Source organism: Tauraco erythrolophus, chromosome 6, assembly GCF_009769465.1.
Source record: "Tauraco erythrolophus isolate bTauEry1 chromosome 6, bTauEry1.pri, whole genome shotgun sequence".
Lineage (NCBI taxonomy): Eukaryota > Metazoa > Chordata > Aves > Musophagiformes > Musophagidae > Tauraco > Tauraco erythrolophus.
This window is the reverse complement of record NC_141470.1, coordinates 5,624,747-5,641,230: the sequence shown is the minus strand read 5'-3', so window position 1 is coordinate 5,641,230 and position 16,484 is coordinate 5,624,747. Positions and strand designations below refer to the sequence as shown.

Below are 16,484 nucleotides of genomic sequence, written 5' to 3'. Positions count from 1 at the left end.
TAACGGTTTAGAATGGAAAACATAATCGTACTGGTGCGTGTAATTAACAAACTTTTACCACCAAACAAGTCGGGGTTAGTTAAAGGGGAGCTGTGATTTTTCTTTTTTCTTTTGTAGCTCTACGTTATTCTTTCTTCATTGCAGTGTTAGTGTTATCCATAAGATCCAGCTGATTACCTCTGACGTCCAGCCTGCACTCTATTTCAGCTTCACCACACTCGTTCACAGCTTTACAGGTGTAACAGCCGCCGTCGAACGGAGTGGGTTTCCGGATCTCCAGGGTCAACACCCCCTGTTTACTGAACATGCGGTATTTGGCGTCCCCGGAGAGATCCATCTTGTTTTTGTACCAGAATATCTTTGGCTGAAGGACACAAAAGAAGAATTTTAAAATAGAAGGTCGAAAAAGGAAGAATTACGGCTGATGTTACAGTTTTAGTTTAGCCATCAAAGGCTTGTGCGTTATGAGGGTGTATATTACACAGCAGCGTTAGTAATTTTTCAAGGAAAATCTCCTCATTCAGTACAAACTCATGAAACTAATAATTCAAAGGTTCAGTATTTTCTTTAACTCTCAAATTCGCAGAGAATGGATGTCTGTACCCTATTTTATTGCAATTTTAGAAAAATTTTAAAAACCTCTACAAACGGGCTGCAAAGTCATTCCTTCAGGAGTTATTTAATTGTGCTTATTAAAATATAGTTGAATGCTTCAGGTATCTTACAGAAGGGGAATTAAACTGCACAGATCATTAGAGCAGAAGTGTCATAAAGGTCCGCAGGTGTCAGGCGGCCAACTGGGATGCCAAGGTTCGGACTGGGAAAGGATTTTCCAGACTATTTAGGATATCTTTAGTGATTCCAGGAATTTCAAAATGAAGTTCCTGTTGGCTTTAGCTGAGCAGTAAAGTGGTTGGCTCTGTATGAATTCAAGCCGTTGTTTTGTTTCTGGTATCTGAAAACGTGCCTTTGATTTTTATAAATGAAATTTTGGAAATGAAAAATCTGATATAGAGCAAACTGCTTTTGTTTATTTCAAGCTTGTTAGTACATATAGTGAAGAAATAGACTTTAAAGAGAAGACCAAGCACTGCATTCATCTGTTTTACTTTCAGAATAAGCATCTTCTGCTTCTTCATCCATAATAAAATAAAACTACTGCACTGTTTTACGGAGTGCATCCAAATTTACTGCATCACTTGTGTCTTTGACCTGTGATATACAATTCAGTGCATCCCAGTTGCCATGCTTAATTTTCATTAAAGATAGCAGCTGGATATTTTTCCTGCCTCAACATTTTTTCTTCTTGTTCTGTAGCCTCTTTATCTCTCTGGGTATATGTCTCTTATTTCAACACTGCTACCAGGGCATGAATATTGGCTCTGCTTGAAGTGGTCACTTTTCGTGCCAAACAGATCATATCTGAGGTGTGCTTGATAATCTGTAGCTATTCAGAATTGGAAAGCTCTGTCCACATAAGCTGCTCTGTGGAAAAGACCTCTTGTAGAGCCGTTAACTTTTTGTGAAGGTCCATGTGGGCAATGCAAGTACGGAAGTGTATCTGGAAAAGCTGCTTTAACAAGTTGTACTGAAGGATGAGGACTACTTGTATCTTCCAGGCTCACGTGGAAGGAAGAGCTCACTGTGCTGGCACACTCGCGTGCAAAAGCCTGTGACTACTGTCTTTAACAGCTGTAAAATCCAAAGTTTTTCTTAGAATCTTCTTAAAAGCATGGAAACTGAAAGAAGTGGGAACAGATGCACAAAAAGGGAATGGTTACCAACCAACGCGGTCATTGCATGATGAGTCTAAGCTGAGGCAGCTACTGGAGGATGGGTTTTGCCTACAGTTCCTGGTGTTTCTTCTGTCATATTCTTGTTCTTTTGCAGCTATTTACATGAGTATGCTTCCTTTTTGTATTTGAGTTTTGTCTGGAGCTGCTTTTTCATCCATTGATTGCATTAAGAGTATCTTTTTTGGGTTGTTGGTGGTTTTTTTTTTGTGAATTTGAAATTTGAGAAATCATCTTACATGTTTTGCTATGTAGCTATGAGATCCTTGTGCAGGCATGAGGAAGGGAGAGGAGCTGGAAATAAGCAGGCAGAAGGGGAAGGGGAAAGGGTACTGCATTTTTTGTGATTGTACTAATTTAAATTTATTACAAGATTATGTCATAATATGGTAAAGTCCTTCATGGCAGACAAAAAGCCTATTTCCCTTTTTTGAGAAACCTAAATTTAGCTCCTAGCTGATACAGTTTTTACTGCCTTTTCCTGACTGTAACAAAAAAGTACATCTTTTTGTACTCTTTGAAGAGACTTCAACAATATATTTAGACTGAGAAAATATTCCTGTGAGATTTAAAAAAAAAATATATATTTAGACTGAGAAAATATTCCTGTGAGATTTAAAAAAAAAAAAAAAGCCCCAAAACTTCACATATGACAGCAGATCTTATTCTAGTTAATTTTGCAAAATAACTCAGACTCTCAAAAAGTCTGAGGATGTATTGACATAACAGAAAAACTGGTGTTCCTATGAATCATTTAGGTTGATGGAACAGCTTTACATCACATTAGCTGCTGTTTTCTTGAAGGACTGAAGAGAACAAAACATACATTGTGACAAGATACTTTGTTTTGCTTTGTTTACCTTCCTTTGTGAGTTGATTTTATGTACACATTTTCACTGGCATGGTGTTGCCATAAGCAAGGACTATCTTTTCCTCTGTCTCCTTTACTGTGTTTTCCCAGTGGTTCCGTGCACAACCACACAAATGCTTGCACCATGCTTTCTGGTTAAGCATCAGTTATGAGTGAGGTGGGAGATAACTGGGTGACCTTTACTTTTTCTTAGTGTGGTCATGTTACATGTCAATCACACCGAACCAAGGCAGCATCCTGGCTTGTTGCAACCATGTCAATGACAGTGGATGTGATCTGTACCTTGGGGATTCCTCTTACAGCACAGCTGAGAGTGGTGTTGTATCCTGCGATCACAGAACGATTTACTAAAGGGTGAGTGAATTTAGGAGGCTCGGAGAAGTCATGTTCTTTGTAACTAGGTGGCTTGTAAGTGGTACCTGCAATTCAAAGAAACGAAATAGTAAGAACTGTGTTTTCAATTCTGTTGATGTGTGTACTATCTATTTGTCATTCAGTTGGCCTGTATGGTTTAGAGAAGCCTCAAGCTATGGCATTTATGATATAACAAATCTTTAAATTCACTTCACTCTAAAACATATCTCATGTTTTAATGCTTTAGTTAAAGGTCCCGGCAATCATCTGTTTTCGGCTTGTGTTAAAAATATGAAAGCCATATGTCTGCAGGGGAAGTTGTCACCACAGACATCTTCCACCTTTAACCCCAGAATGGAAATATAACCCCCCAGTTGTATTATTTTCTTAAAATACTACAGTTTAGAGACACTGTGATTAAATATTTTTGAACAGATGTTCGTTTTAGTGCAGGAGGTCTGCCTAGATAAGGGCTCTTGATGCTAAAGTACTTTAAAAGTGCTAGTTACTAAGTAATGAAAATATCTCCAGAGGTGCATCTAGTAATACTGCATTTTCCAGTGACCAATGTATTACTCCTGGTAGTTAACATCTTTCGTGATCTTTGTTTTGAAGAGTGTTACCTGTTTTCTGGATATAGGCAGGATTTTTGGTGGTTGCAGCAGTTTCACTCAGTCCACACAGATTTTCACTGAAGATTCGAAAAAAATACTCATTTCCCATAATCAGGTCTGACACTATACAGTTTGTGCGACGATAGTGATCAAAAACAGTATACCATTCCTGTAACAAGACTGTACTGTTTAGAAAGATGCTGTGAGAGTTCAGACATGGTACTAGTTTTGATATGGAGAGATCCTTCTTGCTACAAGGAAAAGACAGGTAGACAGGTATTTAACACCAGCCTGTAGAACACATATTATGTTGCTTCCCATGAAGATCAGCTGATTTATTTTCTTTCTTTTATTTTCTGGCTGGTGTCATAGATGTATGAATACTTGTGTTTTGAGAAAAAAAAACAAACCTCTTTACATTTTAGCCGTACTCATATCTGGGGAACCTGATACAGGATGTGTCCTCAGAACATGACTGCTTGATGGGGAGTTCCTTGAGAAAGATGTTTTCCAGTGTGACTGGCATACACACCTCTCTCAGTGTATACCCTAGACATGCCCAAAATCTGAGTTCAAGTCTATCTCTTCCTCCCTCCCCTTCACTTTTTCCCTGCCTTTATGAAAAATGTAATTCCAGGAAAAAAAAAAAATTCCACCTTCTGAGTAGAGCGATCTCTCCAGTCACCAGCAGAGATGGGGCAGGTTAGGTCTCTCTCTTTACATTTCCTACTGGGCATTTTATACAGCTCTATAGTTTGCCTTTTGGTTCTTTTTAGATTCTGTTCTTCAGTGTAGTAACTCGAACTCCATACAAAGTCCCTGACTCTGTGCAAATTCTTACCATTGTCTTTTTGTCAGCTTTCTGGACTGTGTAGCCCAAGATCTGCGCATTGCCGTCGTCTTGTGGAGGTGTCCACTCCAGGGCTGCATTAAATCCCCAAACATCTACAAGCTTGATATTCTGAGGAGGACCAGGCTTGTCTGCAGAGGAGACAGGAAAAAAAGCCTTAACTTTTGGTTCAAGATCGAAGAGCTTTGTCATTTCCTCCCATGCAGGGAAAAAATAGAACTTGATAGCAATCTATAATCATTCCATAGCAATACTCCTCATTTACGTGAAATTGAAACTGTCAACAGGAAATTTGGGAGATTTTCAGATACCCTCTGAATACTCTTCTGAGAGGCCTGAAACCTACTGAGAAATAGACAACAGAGTAGAGTTAGTAACACAGGAACCAAACTCTTCCTTAAGATGGAACCAGAAGTTTGTGTTGTTTGGCTGAGTGTGATTAGCTCTTTTACTACAGCTTTATTACTTGGTTTGTTACCTCAGTGCAATTCTCAGCCACTTGGGTACACTGAGGATGCTATAAACAGCAAAGACAACTGGGTGTATATTCCTCTCAGCCAAGGAAGGACAGCCCTTTGGGAATACACCTGACTTTTTCTCCTGTTGCCTCAGTGCTTGTTAGCTTGCCCACTAGTGGCATTGCTCTGTAATCTCTAGAAAAAGAACAAACTCCCAAAGAGGGACAGAAGTCTATTTCAAGATGAGAAGATCTACTAGGCAAATAAGGTGACGTGGTAGCCCTGCACGGAGCTTTGTCCCAGTCATCTGCCATCCACCACTGCTGGAGAAGGGATTCTGAGGTGGTTGGATCTTTGGGTTGTCCCAGTATGGCCACGATTTTGTTTAGTTTTGATGTTGTCGAGTTCTTACCTATGATTTGCATTGTTATTGCAACTTTATCCGTCATGTTTTCGATCTGAAGGGTGACTTCATACGCTCCCGAGTGATGAAGCTCTGCCTTTCTGATGAAGAGGATCGTGTCTGTGTTGCTGTTCCGAATTCCTACATCTTTGGAGTCTAGAGTTTGACCATCTTTCATCCAAGTGATTTTGGGTCTTGGTTTACCCTGAAGAGAAAAAAAACGATTTTTTCCAGGCTATAATACATTTCTTTTTTTCATTTTTCTGTTTTTTAGTGATCGATAAGGCTAGAAAGCCTAATATAAAATGCAGAGTTGAGACAGTAAACTCTCTAAATGCTTTCCAATTTCTGTTTTCTTGCAGGCAAATATCTCCTCCCATCTGTATGGTCTAGTGGCACTGTGCCCTGAGGGTGCCATTTAGTTCTAGTTAGAGGAGAGACTGAAATTATATTGAGAACAAATCCAGAAAAAAATATACTTGTGCTGGTCTGGTACTCTTTCCTGGGCATCCGTGACGCCAAGAATGATCTGCCTTGCTTCATTATTATTAAGTAACAGAAGTCTTTAATACCTGAGGAGTTTATTAGCTTCCCCTCTGCCTTCTCCTCCCTTTCTTAAAACATTTGATTCTCAATCCGCAGACATTTTTAAGATCTTTCGAAAAATTGTGATAATCTTGAAGTCTCGGACTGTGAAACTTACTGCATAATTCTTTCTGCATTGCAAAAATTGTCTTGGTAACTGTCAACCTAAGCAGTCACTGTTGCTACACCCATGGAAGATGACGTTGTGGAATCAGTAAGATATCTGTGGTTTATATCACTGTCACTCAGCCATTACCAGGAAAACTCGTAGATAATATTTAGTTCTTCAAAAGTCGTTTGAGCACTACTTGCACAGTACAGCTCCAAACCAAGAATCCCAAGAAAACAGAAAAGGGCCATATCATATTTATTAACTGTATCTCTAGCCCATCTAGCAGAAGATAACTCGGTGGCTTTTTTTGAGTTTCTGCCAGATTACAGTGGTGGAACAGTGCAGCACAGGGGTAGATGAATGCCAGGAGTAGCTCCAATGGGTGGCGAGGGAAAGTGAGACCATCCAAGCCAGCAGTCAGATGTGCTTGGGCTGCCCTGGAACTGAAGTCTACGGCACTGAAATTAGGACACATCTGCCCTCCAGCTCTAGTAAACAGCAGAGAAAGCACCTTAGAGAAGGCTTCTCAATTCACTGGGTTTCTGGAACATACTCTGTAGGATTACATCTTTTTCTTTAGGCTACAGAGTGAGATTAGGATGCTCAGACTCTTAGTTTAGGTGCCTAAAGGTAGGCAGAATAAAAATAAATCTTCATGCTTTGCTGCACCTTTGTTTCAGGTATGTCTGGTATTTGCTTAGAAAGCTGTGCAGCATAATTTTATTTTTTTTGTGGTATTAGAAAAAAATTCCTTCTTTTATAAGAGTCAGGCCAAGATCTGTCCAAAATTACAGTTAAAGGGCTTCTAAAACACCTAGCAATTGCTATTCTTTAGTAGATGAGCTTTTTTTTTCCCTGACATCTAAATCATCAGATGTGTTGTAATTGGTTTTACATCAGGGCTGATAACCTTGAATCAGCAATGGGTTTGGATCTTGCATTTTCCCTGTCTGGTAACTGATTTTCTTACTGCTTTCAGGCAAGGAATATAGTCACCTCAGGCCTGTGGCTCTGAAATATTAGGTACAAGATGATTTTGTCCAGTTCTAGCATACCTTCCCCCCAGTCTCATTTCACAGAACTTTTACAAAAACCTGTTAGAGGAAGCCATGGCTTCCCTCCTTTGGCTGGAAGGTATAGTGGAAGTTCTTGAACAAGCGAAAAGATGCTTTTGTTGGTTTTTTTTCCGTATTCTGATTGTTGGTGAACTTGACAAGTAATTGACTGTATTTTACTTTCCACGTATGTGTCTATTTTAAAACAATGTGAGGATTCTGCTTGAAAATTTTGGCCAGGGGAATGCTTTCAAAATAAAAACAATCTGCTTAAAATCATATAATTATATGCAAATTTCGTTTAAATTTCTAATTTGTCAAGACACATCCTTGGCTAGCTTTTCAGACTGATGACAAGATTCAGTAGTTCTTGATGGACTGAGTAATGAGATGAATCGAGGATCTGGCCCTAAATATCTTGGCAAAGATCTGCCTGAGTAACCACAGCATTTTCTTTATCATAAAAATATCTTGACCATAAATTAAACTTTGCTACTGCTGGTGTTCTGGTGTGGTTGATCAGATATGTTCACTCACAGCACCTCCTTTTTTGAGGTGCTATGAGTGCCAGTGAAAGATTGCAAGTGTTCAAAGTGTTGGTTTTCATATGCTCTTATATTTATAGACTGTGAAATGCATAAACAGATAGAAAGCATGTTCCTAATCCATATCTGAGAGGATTGGATTTCTGCAGTGTGTGATCGGTAATAGGAGAGAGAACAGTGAGTGACAGAGCGGGTAAATAGCACCCCAGAGAAACTTCAGGGAGTTTACTGTCAGGGAAGAATGCATTTAAATGCTTTTAGATGTTTAAATTCACACATACATGATGGGCAAGAAGACTGCTCAGTAATACTGTGAATTTTATCCACTAATAGCACATAATATCCCTTCGATCATGTGCCTATGTAGTGGATTTGGAAAGAAGAATCTGTTGATTCCCTTCCTTTCAACAGAATGTCCCACCTGCTTAATGCACCCGACAGGAAAAAGGTTAGTAATAGTTTTGTTCTTTTTGATATGTTTAAATCTGAAGATTTGAATAGATTTGCAAATACCCTTTAGCCCAGGATACCTTCACAAGGTGTTCAATAGAATTTCGGTGTTCAATGACACAGTAGTGACCACAGGGGTCACTGGCAGGGTTGCACAGAAACTGTAAATAGCAGAAGACAGACTTAGACTTTAGTTAGATGATATTCTGCTGGCTTGTCTTCCCCAGCTCAGGGTTCACAGCAATTCCAGCATTTATGTATTTTCTCCTATCTCCTTTTTGGAATTGGAAGATTGCCATCTCATCAACTTAGAGTCTGTCTTCAATAGAAATGGTCAGTGATCAAAACCATTTCAAAATGTAAAGTGAAATGTTCTTTTTGCTTTGCTTTTTTTTGAAAGATTCTCAGTTTTGCATATTCTAAATGACTTCTGCAGTATTAAGAATTGTAAGTATAGCTGGAATTCAACAGGATTGCAAATTTAATTCACTCAAAAAATACTGCTTGAATTAAAAACCTCTAGTTTTGTTCTCAGGCTAAAATATGGTGTTGAAGGACAAATTTTAGAATTTTTTGTTAGCTTTATGTTTTAGGAGACAAGAGTTTATATGATTTGTCTGTCAGTCAGCTGCTCAAATAACTTCTGAATCAGTTGGTTCATCTGAGCTAAATTTGATGGTGCGCTAGAAATCTCTAAGATTAGCTTAACAGAGTTTTGTGAGAACTGATGCCAGGGTGAAAGACCAAAACCTCAGTTAGTGTTCCCACCGAGGAAGAGTCAGGGAAGGCTTGGTCTTTATCAGTTTTGTTTGGCCACAGCCGAATGATGAGGCAGGATAAGCAAAGCTCTGGATTAGTTGCCACCTGTGCTGGCTCTGGCCTGGGGAACTGGGGACACGTCCGCTAGGACTGCCTGGGGCAGCTGGGCAAAGCACTGGCAAATCTCTGGGAATATTGCAATGAGGCTGCTCTAAGCAAAAGAGCATTCTTACCCTGGGAAAACAGTGATATAGGGGCCAGAAGACACAAACCTATAAACTGCCAAACTTTGTGGTATCAGTTTTTTGGCTTATAGGACAGCTTGTCGATTTTGTGCAAATTTTCTTCGACTCAGACATGAAAGCAGCAAAAATATCCGTTTATTTAATTTAATTCTTTTTAAGACTTACATAACTCAGAAATATCAGGTGCAAGATCTTGAGTTTTGCATGTGGCTAGACCTCAGTGAAGGGGCCATTCTAGCAATTTTGGAGATAAGAAACGTGAAAGAAAAAAATAAACATGTGATTATGTCAAAGTAGTGCAAACGTGCAATTTGAGGCAGTTACTCCATGTATTGGTTTGCAACTGTTTACTGATTAGATATATCTTTGTGAAAAAGCAGCTTTTCTTGTAACCCAGTAACCACACGGCAAAAGGCGTGTCTATTTTATTTTACATAGATTTTGCTCCTATATAGATTTTTTTTTCCCTGATGATACTGCCCAAACAGAAGAATGTGGGTAACGTGCATATGTCTCCCATGCTGAAAAAACGTTTTACATATCTCCAGTATCTTTTACATGAGAATTTCAAAACTCTTCACTAATAACAGTGATTACATTTACATAAATGTCAACCCTGGCCAGCAGAGAAACAGCACTTAGTTTTTCTGCTTCCCGAAAGGAGGGATTATGGAAGAAACTGTGACTGTAAAAAAATTGTGACTGAAAGAAAAGTCTTTTTTTTTTTTTTCTTTCCTTTCTTTAATGTTTGAGAGGGTTTTGTAAAACATCAGCCACACTTGATGTAATACTGCTTACGTGAAGCAGTGGGAACTTGCATAAGGGAAACTACTTTAGGTAAGTGATGCTAAATAACCATGACAAAATAGAAGCTCATACATACCTGAAAAGGGATCACAATATTGATTGTCTCACCCACTTTCTTCACCAGAGTCTGTCTGAGATGGCGTGGCAACCAGATTTTGGGACGCTCTGCAGTCAAACATTAGTACATTCAATACAAAGCTTTTGGTAACTTGAAATATTACTTATAGCACAAATAAGACAGAACACCGAAGAGGAGAGGCTTGGCTACTTGTAAGCATAAGAAAATTGTGCAAACGGTGTTTATACAGTTAGGGAGCAGTTAATTCTCTAAGTGCTTTCAAATGTATTTGACTACTGGATACAAATTTAATAGCAAATCTCAGTTATATATTTATGACTGAGCAGGTTTCAATGACAGCAGGATTTGTGAAACTGTGTCCCATCTGAAATGCCAGGTTTCACTGGATGTGAGCCTTCTATGTCGACTCTGTTTCTTTGGAGAACTTCATCAGTTCAGTAGAAGGGATGGGACAAAGGGTGTACTGGAGTAAAAGAGTGATTTTGGTTAATCTATGCTCTGTTGATACTGCAACTCCTTGTAAATTGCCATTAGGGGAGGTATTTATGGACTTATCCAGCATGTCGAGCAATCAATGGATTTCCTTTACCTTTCTACAGTCATTCAGTTATAGTTCCTTCTTTGAGGTGGAAGGAGGGAGTCTTATTGTAGTAGCTTACTTTTCACTAACAAAGAGAAGACCTTACTGCATGTTTATTCATCTAGTCTCTGCTTTCCTCTACCTCACTGGAAGGCTTTTTGTGTTGTCCATGTGTTCCTTATTTTTTTCCTAGTCATTTACAGAAAGAATTTCTTAACATAGAGTTGGAGTGTCTGTCTTTGTCTCCCTTTGGCTCTGAGATGCATTACAGCTTCATTTCATTTACACCAAGTCATTTCACTCTCAGTGAGACTCTGGCAGACACTTCGTGTGAGTCAGGGTTGAGGAATCCACTACTAGCAGCTCTTGATATCTTGATATCTTTTGGACTCCAGTCAAATGAGTTATATTCTACTGCTGTTGGGTGATACACAGGGTGTTAATTAATAACCTAGGACAATCAAGTACAGATAATGGCTTTTATTTAAGCAGATCTCTTAGAATCATGGAATGGTTTGGGTTGGAAGGGACCTCAAAGATCATCTAGTTCCAACCTTTTGCAGTAACATAACAGCTTTTCCAGCAGGGAGCTAAATAGTGGAAAATGTGTCTCTCGAATGCTGACAGCGGCATTACAAGAGGTGAAACGTCCCTATTTTAAAAGTAAGAAGTAGTATTTTGTTTTAAGAGCTATACTTTAGAAATGTAAGACCTGGAGAGTGGAGCAACGTTCTCAGGATCAGAAGATCCTGGGCACCCAGTCGAAGTGGAAGAGCTGTGTGGGTGTTATGCTCAGAAGGTGGCACAGTCCCAGAGGTTTTCTGCATGTGTACATGATGAGAATTTTGATCAGAGGAAATAGATGAATAAGATTTATTCAGCCTGGATACTCACGCAGGATCTCTTGAACAGTAACGGGCTCCTTGATTAGTGCTGCTCCGCTCTCTCCAGCCAAGTTTATAGCCTTTATACGGAAATGAAGTTTGTCCCCTGTGACCAGGTCTTTAATCAGGGCAGATGTGCGCTCAGTTAAGCCAGGAAGAGCTGGGATCCATTCTGTTGCTGCAAGTACAGGATTTGCATATTGTAATAATATATTATTTTTCCAAACTGATGCCTTATCTACAATTGGAAGTAAATTTGTGTTAAGGTAAAATGAATTTAACATGCAATACTACACTTAAAAGGGAATAAACTAAGCTGGAGAAAGAACACCGGATCTAGAAAATGTGTTTACGCATGGAGTTAAGGAATGTGTACACCTTGTTTATTCAAAATGTGGATGCCCCATCCCTGGCAGTGTTCAAGGCCAGGTTAGATGAGGCTTTGGGCAACCTGGTGTAGTGGAGGGTGTCCCTGCCCATGGCAGGGGGATTGGAACTAGATGATCTTTAAGGTCCCTTCCAACCCTAACCATTCTATGATTCTATGATTCTATGAAAATAGCTAGGAGTAAGGGAATCATCTTTGGATACTTCCTTTAGCATTCTGTTTTGTAGAGCGTAGAGCTGTGGGGCTTCTCTACATTTGTTTTCATTAGCAAGGGAGAGTGGGGAGAGAATTCTGGAAGTATTTTTAGCAAGGAAGTGAAGCTTTAATTTAATTTTTTTCTTGCCTAATTTAATTTTTTCTTGGAATAAATATATCTCCTGTGGGTGTCCTAGTGGACTGCTGAGAGCCACATATGCTGAAAACAGTAATAGAGCAGGTAACTGTTGGAATTTGTTCTTAACTCCTCAACTGACACTGTGGAACAGAATTCTTAGGGCTTCCTTAGTTATTCTAATGACAAAGAAGTACAACTGATGACATCATTCTTCTGTGACGAAGACATAGGGATTCTGGTAATTCCATGATGATATCTCATTAAAGACTACAAATTATTTCTGGATAAATTATACTCTGTAAAAACCCTAGTTTAGATTATATGACAATTGAGCATAGTGTCAGAGAAAATTTCACGATTGGAGTGATTATAGATTTGTTATTTGGTTTTTATGACATGAATGTTATCTTGCAGCATTATTGTAAATCGAGCATTGTAGATACAGTGGACCACAAGTGTTAAATGAAATAAGGTAACAGTTACTTGAAAGTTTGACTGCTGTTGTTACAGTCAAGTGATTATATTGGTTTTAAGAAATATGCAATTTGTGAATGCTGCAGAAGTATAGTAATGACTGTAGAACAGCACTGGTATTTTTGTAGCACTTTTCTGTATTAAAGTTCATGATAACTGTGGAGGTTACTTTATGGTTGATGTGAATTTCATGGTTTTGCAGTCATGTTGTGGTATGTCTGGTGATGGCTGGCAAGGATGTTCGTCATAGATTAATTTATGATAAATTTAATGATACTGGATATGGTTCATTTATTGGGATATTTCAGTGAAGCTACTGCCATTGTAGTATTTTAATAATGTCCCGTTGCTACTTTCTAGTATTTGTGCTTACTTACATCCATCTTTGCAGTATTCCACGATGTAACCATCTAATCCCCCGGCTCCAATCCTCTCAGGGGGTCTCCACTTCAAGGCCACAGTGCTGTCAGAAACATCTTCCACTGTAAAATGGGTCGGTTCACTTGGAGGAGCTGTGAGAGATAGAGATAGAGGGAAGTAAATGCTGAGAAATAGCAATATAGCTGTGAGAATTCAAAACCTATAGAAGGAATGATTAGCAGCTAAATTATATACCACTGTCTGGTTTAATAAAATAAATGCAGCTTAAGATGAGTTGTAAAATGCAACACTTAGTACTTCATTTGATAGAAGTGCAGCGTAAGATTCCTACAATAAGGAAGGGAACGAGAGGTTAGGATAGTAGCTCCTGTTTGCATGTGGTCCTTTATGAGTAAAAGCCAATGGAAAAAGAAGAGTTGTAGAGGGGAGTCAAATTGTCAGCAGAAGCCTGCAGAAAAGTTTAGAAATACAAATGCATACGATTTGTGTGCTGTACTTACACCCTGGTTGTAATTAGACACAATTCACAGTCAGAGGACCAAATTCATCAGTGGCTAAATTTGACTTTCCTCATTTTCCTCTAACAGTGGAGAAAACGACCCAAAGTTATGACTACACATTTAGAGAAACACTAGTTCTGATTTGCACATTTGTAGTAGGCACATGCCAGAGAAAAAATATTTGGGGGCTGAAAAATTTTCACTTCAGTTCGATACAGCTATTTCGTGTCTTTTCAGAACAGCAGTGTCAGGGCTCTTTCTAAATCCATAGTTCAGAAAAACCACTGGCTAAATTAAGTCTTCTTAAGCATGACTGTTGTCTAGTAATTAAAAAGCAGTGAAGAAGAACCCTCACTGGAGAATCTCAAATACACACAAATACTACTGGGAAATCATTGATTCCAAAAAGCAAACAGAAAGTTAGCTTTTGGAAAATAAAATTTAGAGTGCTGGAACATAAAATTTAGTCTGCGTGGCGTCAAAGCAATCATGTTACAGAAATGTATGCTTGGCATACTCTGTGTGTATGTATTTAAACTTAACATCTTTTGAGTAAACGTGACAGATTTTGCATATTATGAATATTTCATATATAAAGTAAGTTAAATACAGGTTTATCAGTTGCGCGACTGATTGAAATGGATCTTTGTTCCCAAAGTTACGGTAAAAAAATAAATAAATAAAAAAAATATCACCCAGTTTCCTTTCTGTAGCTGTGTCAAAATTTTTCACGTTGGACTGGCAGGAAGGACCGTGAACAGCAGCATGCAGGAGGCAAAGGCAGTTGGGAGCGTACGCAACCACACAGTACACCAGCAAAACCCCAAACCTCTTCTCTGAAGCAGTAAGTGTGAACTTTATCCTCAATCAAGTAAAACTCTGCCTATCCCATGAAAACTTTGGACCTTTTTTTCCAGTTGCTCCACTCGATGGCCTTCGTTTGCCCTCTGTTGTCGCAGACCAGCCGTTGTGGGTTTGAAATCCAGAATTACGAGACTCTTCTTGCAGTTCATCCTTTCCTTCTGGCCCCTTCAGTGCATCGTCTGCTTTTACGTTATCTCCTTCAGCAGGCTGTCCCCCTTCACTGATATTTGGAGATTTAGCAACTCTAGTCATTTTAATCTCCAGTTATTTGTATTTTTGTGGGTCTTCTTTCTAAAGCTCTTAGCAGGCAGGCTTCCTGAGGACTCCGTTAGTTTGCTCCTTGCTCAGGGACTGCAGGAGACACTGCACTGCTGTGTTGGGAACCATTATTTATAGAAAATCATTCCCCAAATATTTTCTTAATCAGCTATCCTTTTAGCTGTGGAGAGAGCCAGGATTAAGGGAGTACTGGGTGGGGAATACTGTGATATTTGCACCCATAAGGGAATGGGAGAAGCTGAGAGGGACAGGGAAATTTCTGTCAATTAGTTCTCCTCCTTTCCAGATCCAGCTCGACTCTCACACTTCTAATTATAACAACTAAAAATTCATCAGCAATTTCATGAAACTGGAACCTCTGTGCTTCTCAGGAAGGGGAATGAGAGATAGAGAAGAGGAAGATTACAAAGGAAAAGGTTGATTAAATATGGAATATAGATTGTTGATAGACTCTTTCCTAACATATTCTTTTGAGGTATAAGGGCAGTTGAAGAGAAGAAGTGAAAACTGTCCTGTCTTCATCAGAAAGAAATTAGAACTAATATGGAGCGTGACAAAACTCACCAATAGGCATGAAGGGTTGCGAGGCAGGGCTTGGCCGGGACATGCCGATGGAATTCACGGCATAAATCCGCATCTCATAAACTACTCCTTCAATCATGCGCTTGGCTTCGTAGGTTAGCTCTTTCAGAAGGTCGAAGTTCAGCCTCATCCATCGGTAGCTCTTCTTCTTCTTTCTCTCCAAAATATAGCCTGGGAAGGACATCTCTTATGATGGAAAAGAACTGCAAATTATTCTCTCACATGCAGGAAAAAAGAAATTCGCCTTTTTTTTTTTCCCCCCAATGGCATAAAAGATCCGAATGTGATTCAGAATTATGGCATGTGGCTGAATTGTGTGAAGCTGTGGTGTTTTCCTCCAGTTTCCTTTTCTTTTACTTCCCTCTGTCCGACGTTCTGACCTGAATAGTTACGCTTTTCAGAGCAGAAGTTATTTAGAATTGTCTATGGCTAGTATCAGGCTTTGAGCACATTTTGCATGCTGTACATTACTGTTAAGGTATTTAGATGTATGCCAACTGGAGGTGTTAGCAGAGCTGGTTTAAATGGGAAATCCTTTCTGGCGAGAACGTGCTCCTTCACTCCTAAAGGCAGAGAAACGCGTGAGCCACAGCAGTTCTGCACGAAGCCCTTTCGGTGAGGCAGAAATTGCCTTGAAACATGTAAGATAAGACATACACTTAAAAAATTATTTTCTTTCTTAGATTCTGCTGCAATTCACTAGTCTCGGCTAACAGCATAAATCCCAAAGCAAAAAATGAGTTGGAAAAACAGTTTGACACTTGTTTTTTTTTAATGATTTATCAAAGAACTTAGGTTGGACCTCTGTGTCTGTTGCTAAGCAGTGGAATTGCAGAGTGTTTCCCAGACAGTGCTGGTCTTCAGCCCTAGAGCGAAGTGAGTCCTGACCACACACCGTTTTTCTTGCTCTGATTCCCTGGGGAAGGTAAGTGAAACTGTGGGATTACAGAGAACTAAGAGAGACGATGCGCTGCAGAATTTAGATGTAGTCTGTATGCCCAGAATCTGGGTCTTTACTCCATCTCCCTCAGCTGCTCAACACCCACAGCCTTTCCCACAGTACCATGGTGTTTCTTGGAATGACCAGGTCAGGCTGGGTTATCAGTTTGAAAGATAAACTTCTCATTCCCCCAAACTGGGAATGGCATCTGTGATTCTCCATCCTTAGTATGGAGGATGGTTGTATTTCACATTGGAAATGTTTGTATAAATTATTTTCCGCTGAGCTGCTACGAAGG

The 16,484-nt window shown here is 39.3% G+C and overlaps 1 protein-coding gene across 1 annotated transcript in view; it reads right to left on the bottom strand.

The window, feature by feature from the left end:
- Positions 1 to 124: 124 nt before the first annotated feature.
- The window catches only part of MYBPC3 (myosin binding protein C3), a 54,772-nt gene continuing 38,412 nt past the window's right edge, over positions 125 to 16,484 (bottom strand). The window contains exons 25-33 of the mRNA XM_009979295.2: positions 15,229 to 15,417; positions 13,018 to 13,152; positions 11,455 to 11,622; positions 9,978 to 10,066; positions 5,353 to 5,548; positions 4,474 to 4,613; positions 3,642 to 3,801; positions 2,947 to 3,083; positions 125 to 364 (exon numbers count right to left, since the gene is read on the bottom strand). Of these exons, the coding sequence (XP_009977597.2) occupies positions 125 to 364; positions 2,947 to 3,083; positions 3,642 to 3,801; positions 4,474 to 4,613; positions 5,353 to 5,548; positions 9,978 to 10,066; positions 11,455 to 11,622; positions 13,018 to 13,152; positions 15,229 to 15,417 (1,454 nt within the window). The remainder of the gene's footprint in view (positions 365 to 2,946; positions 3,084 to 3,641; positions 3,802 to 4,473; positions 4,614 to 5,352; positions 5,549 to 9,977; positions 10,067 to 11,454; positions 11,623 to 13,017; positions 13,153 to 15,228; positions 15,418 to 16,484) is intronic.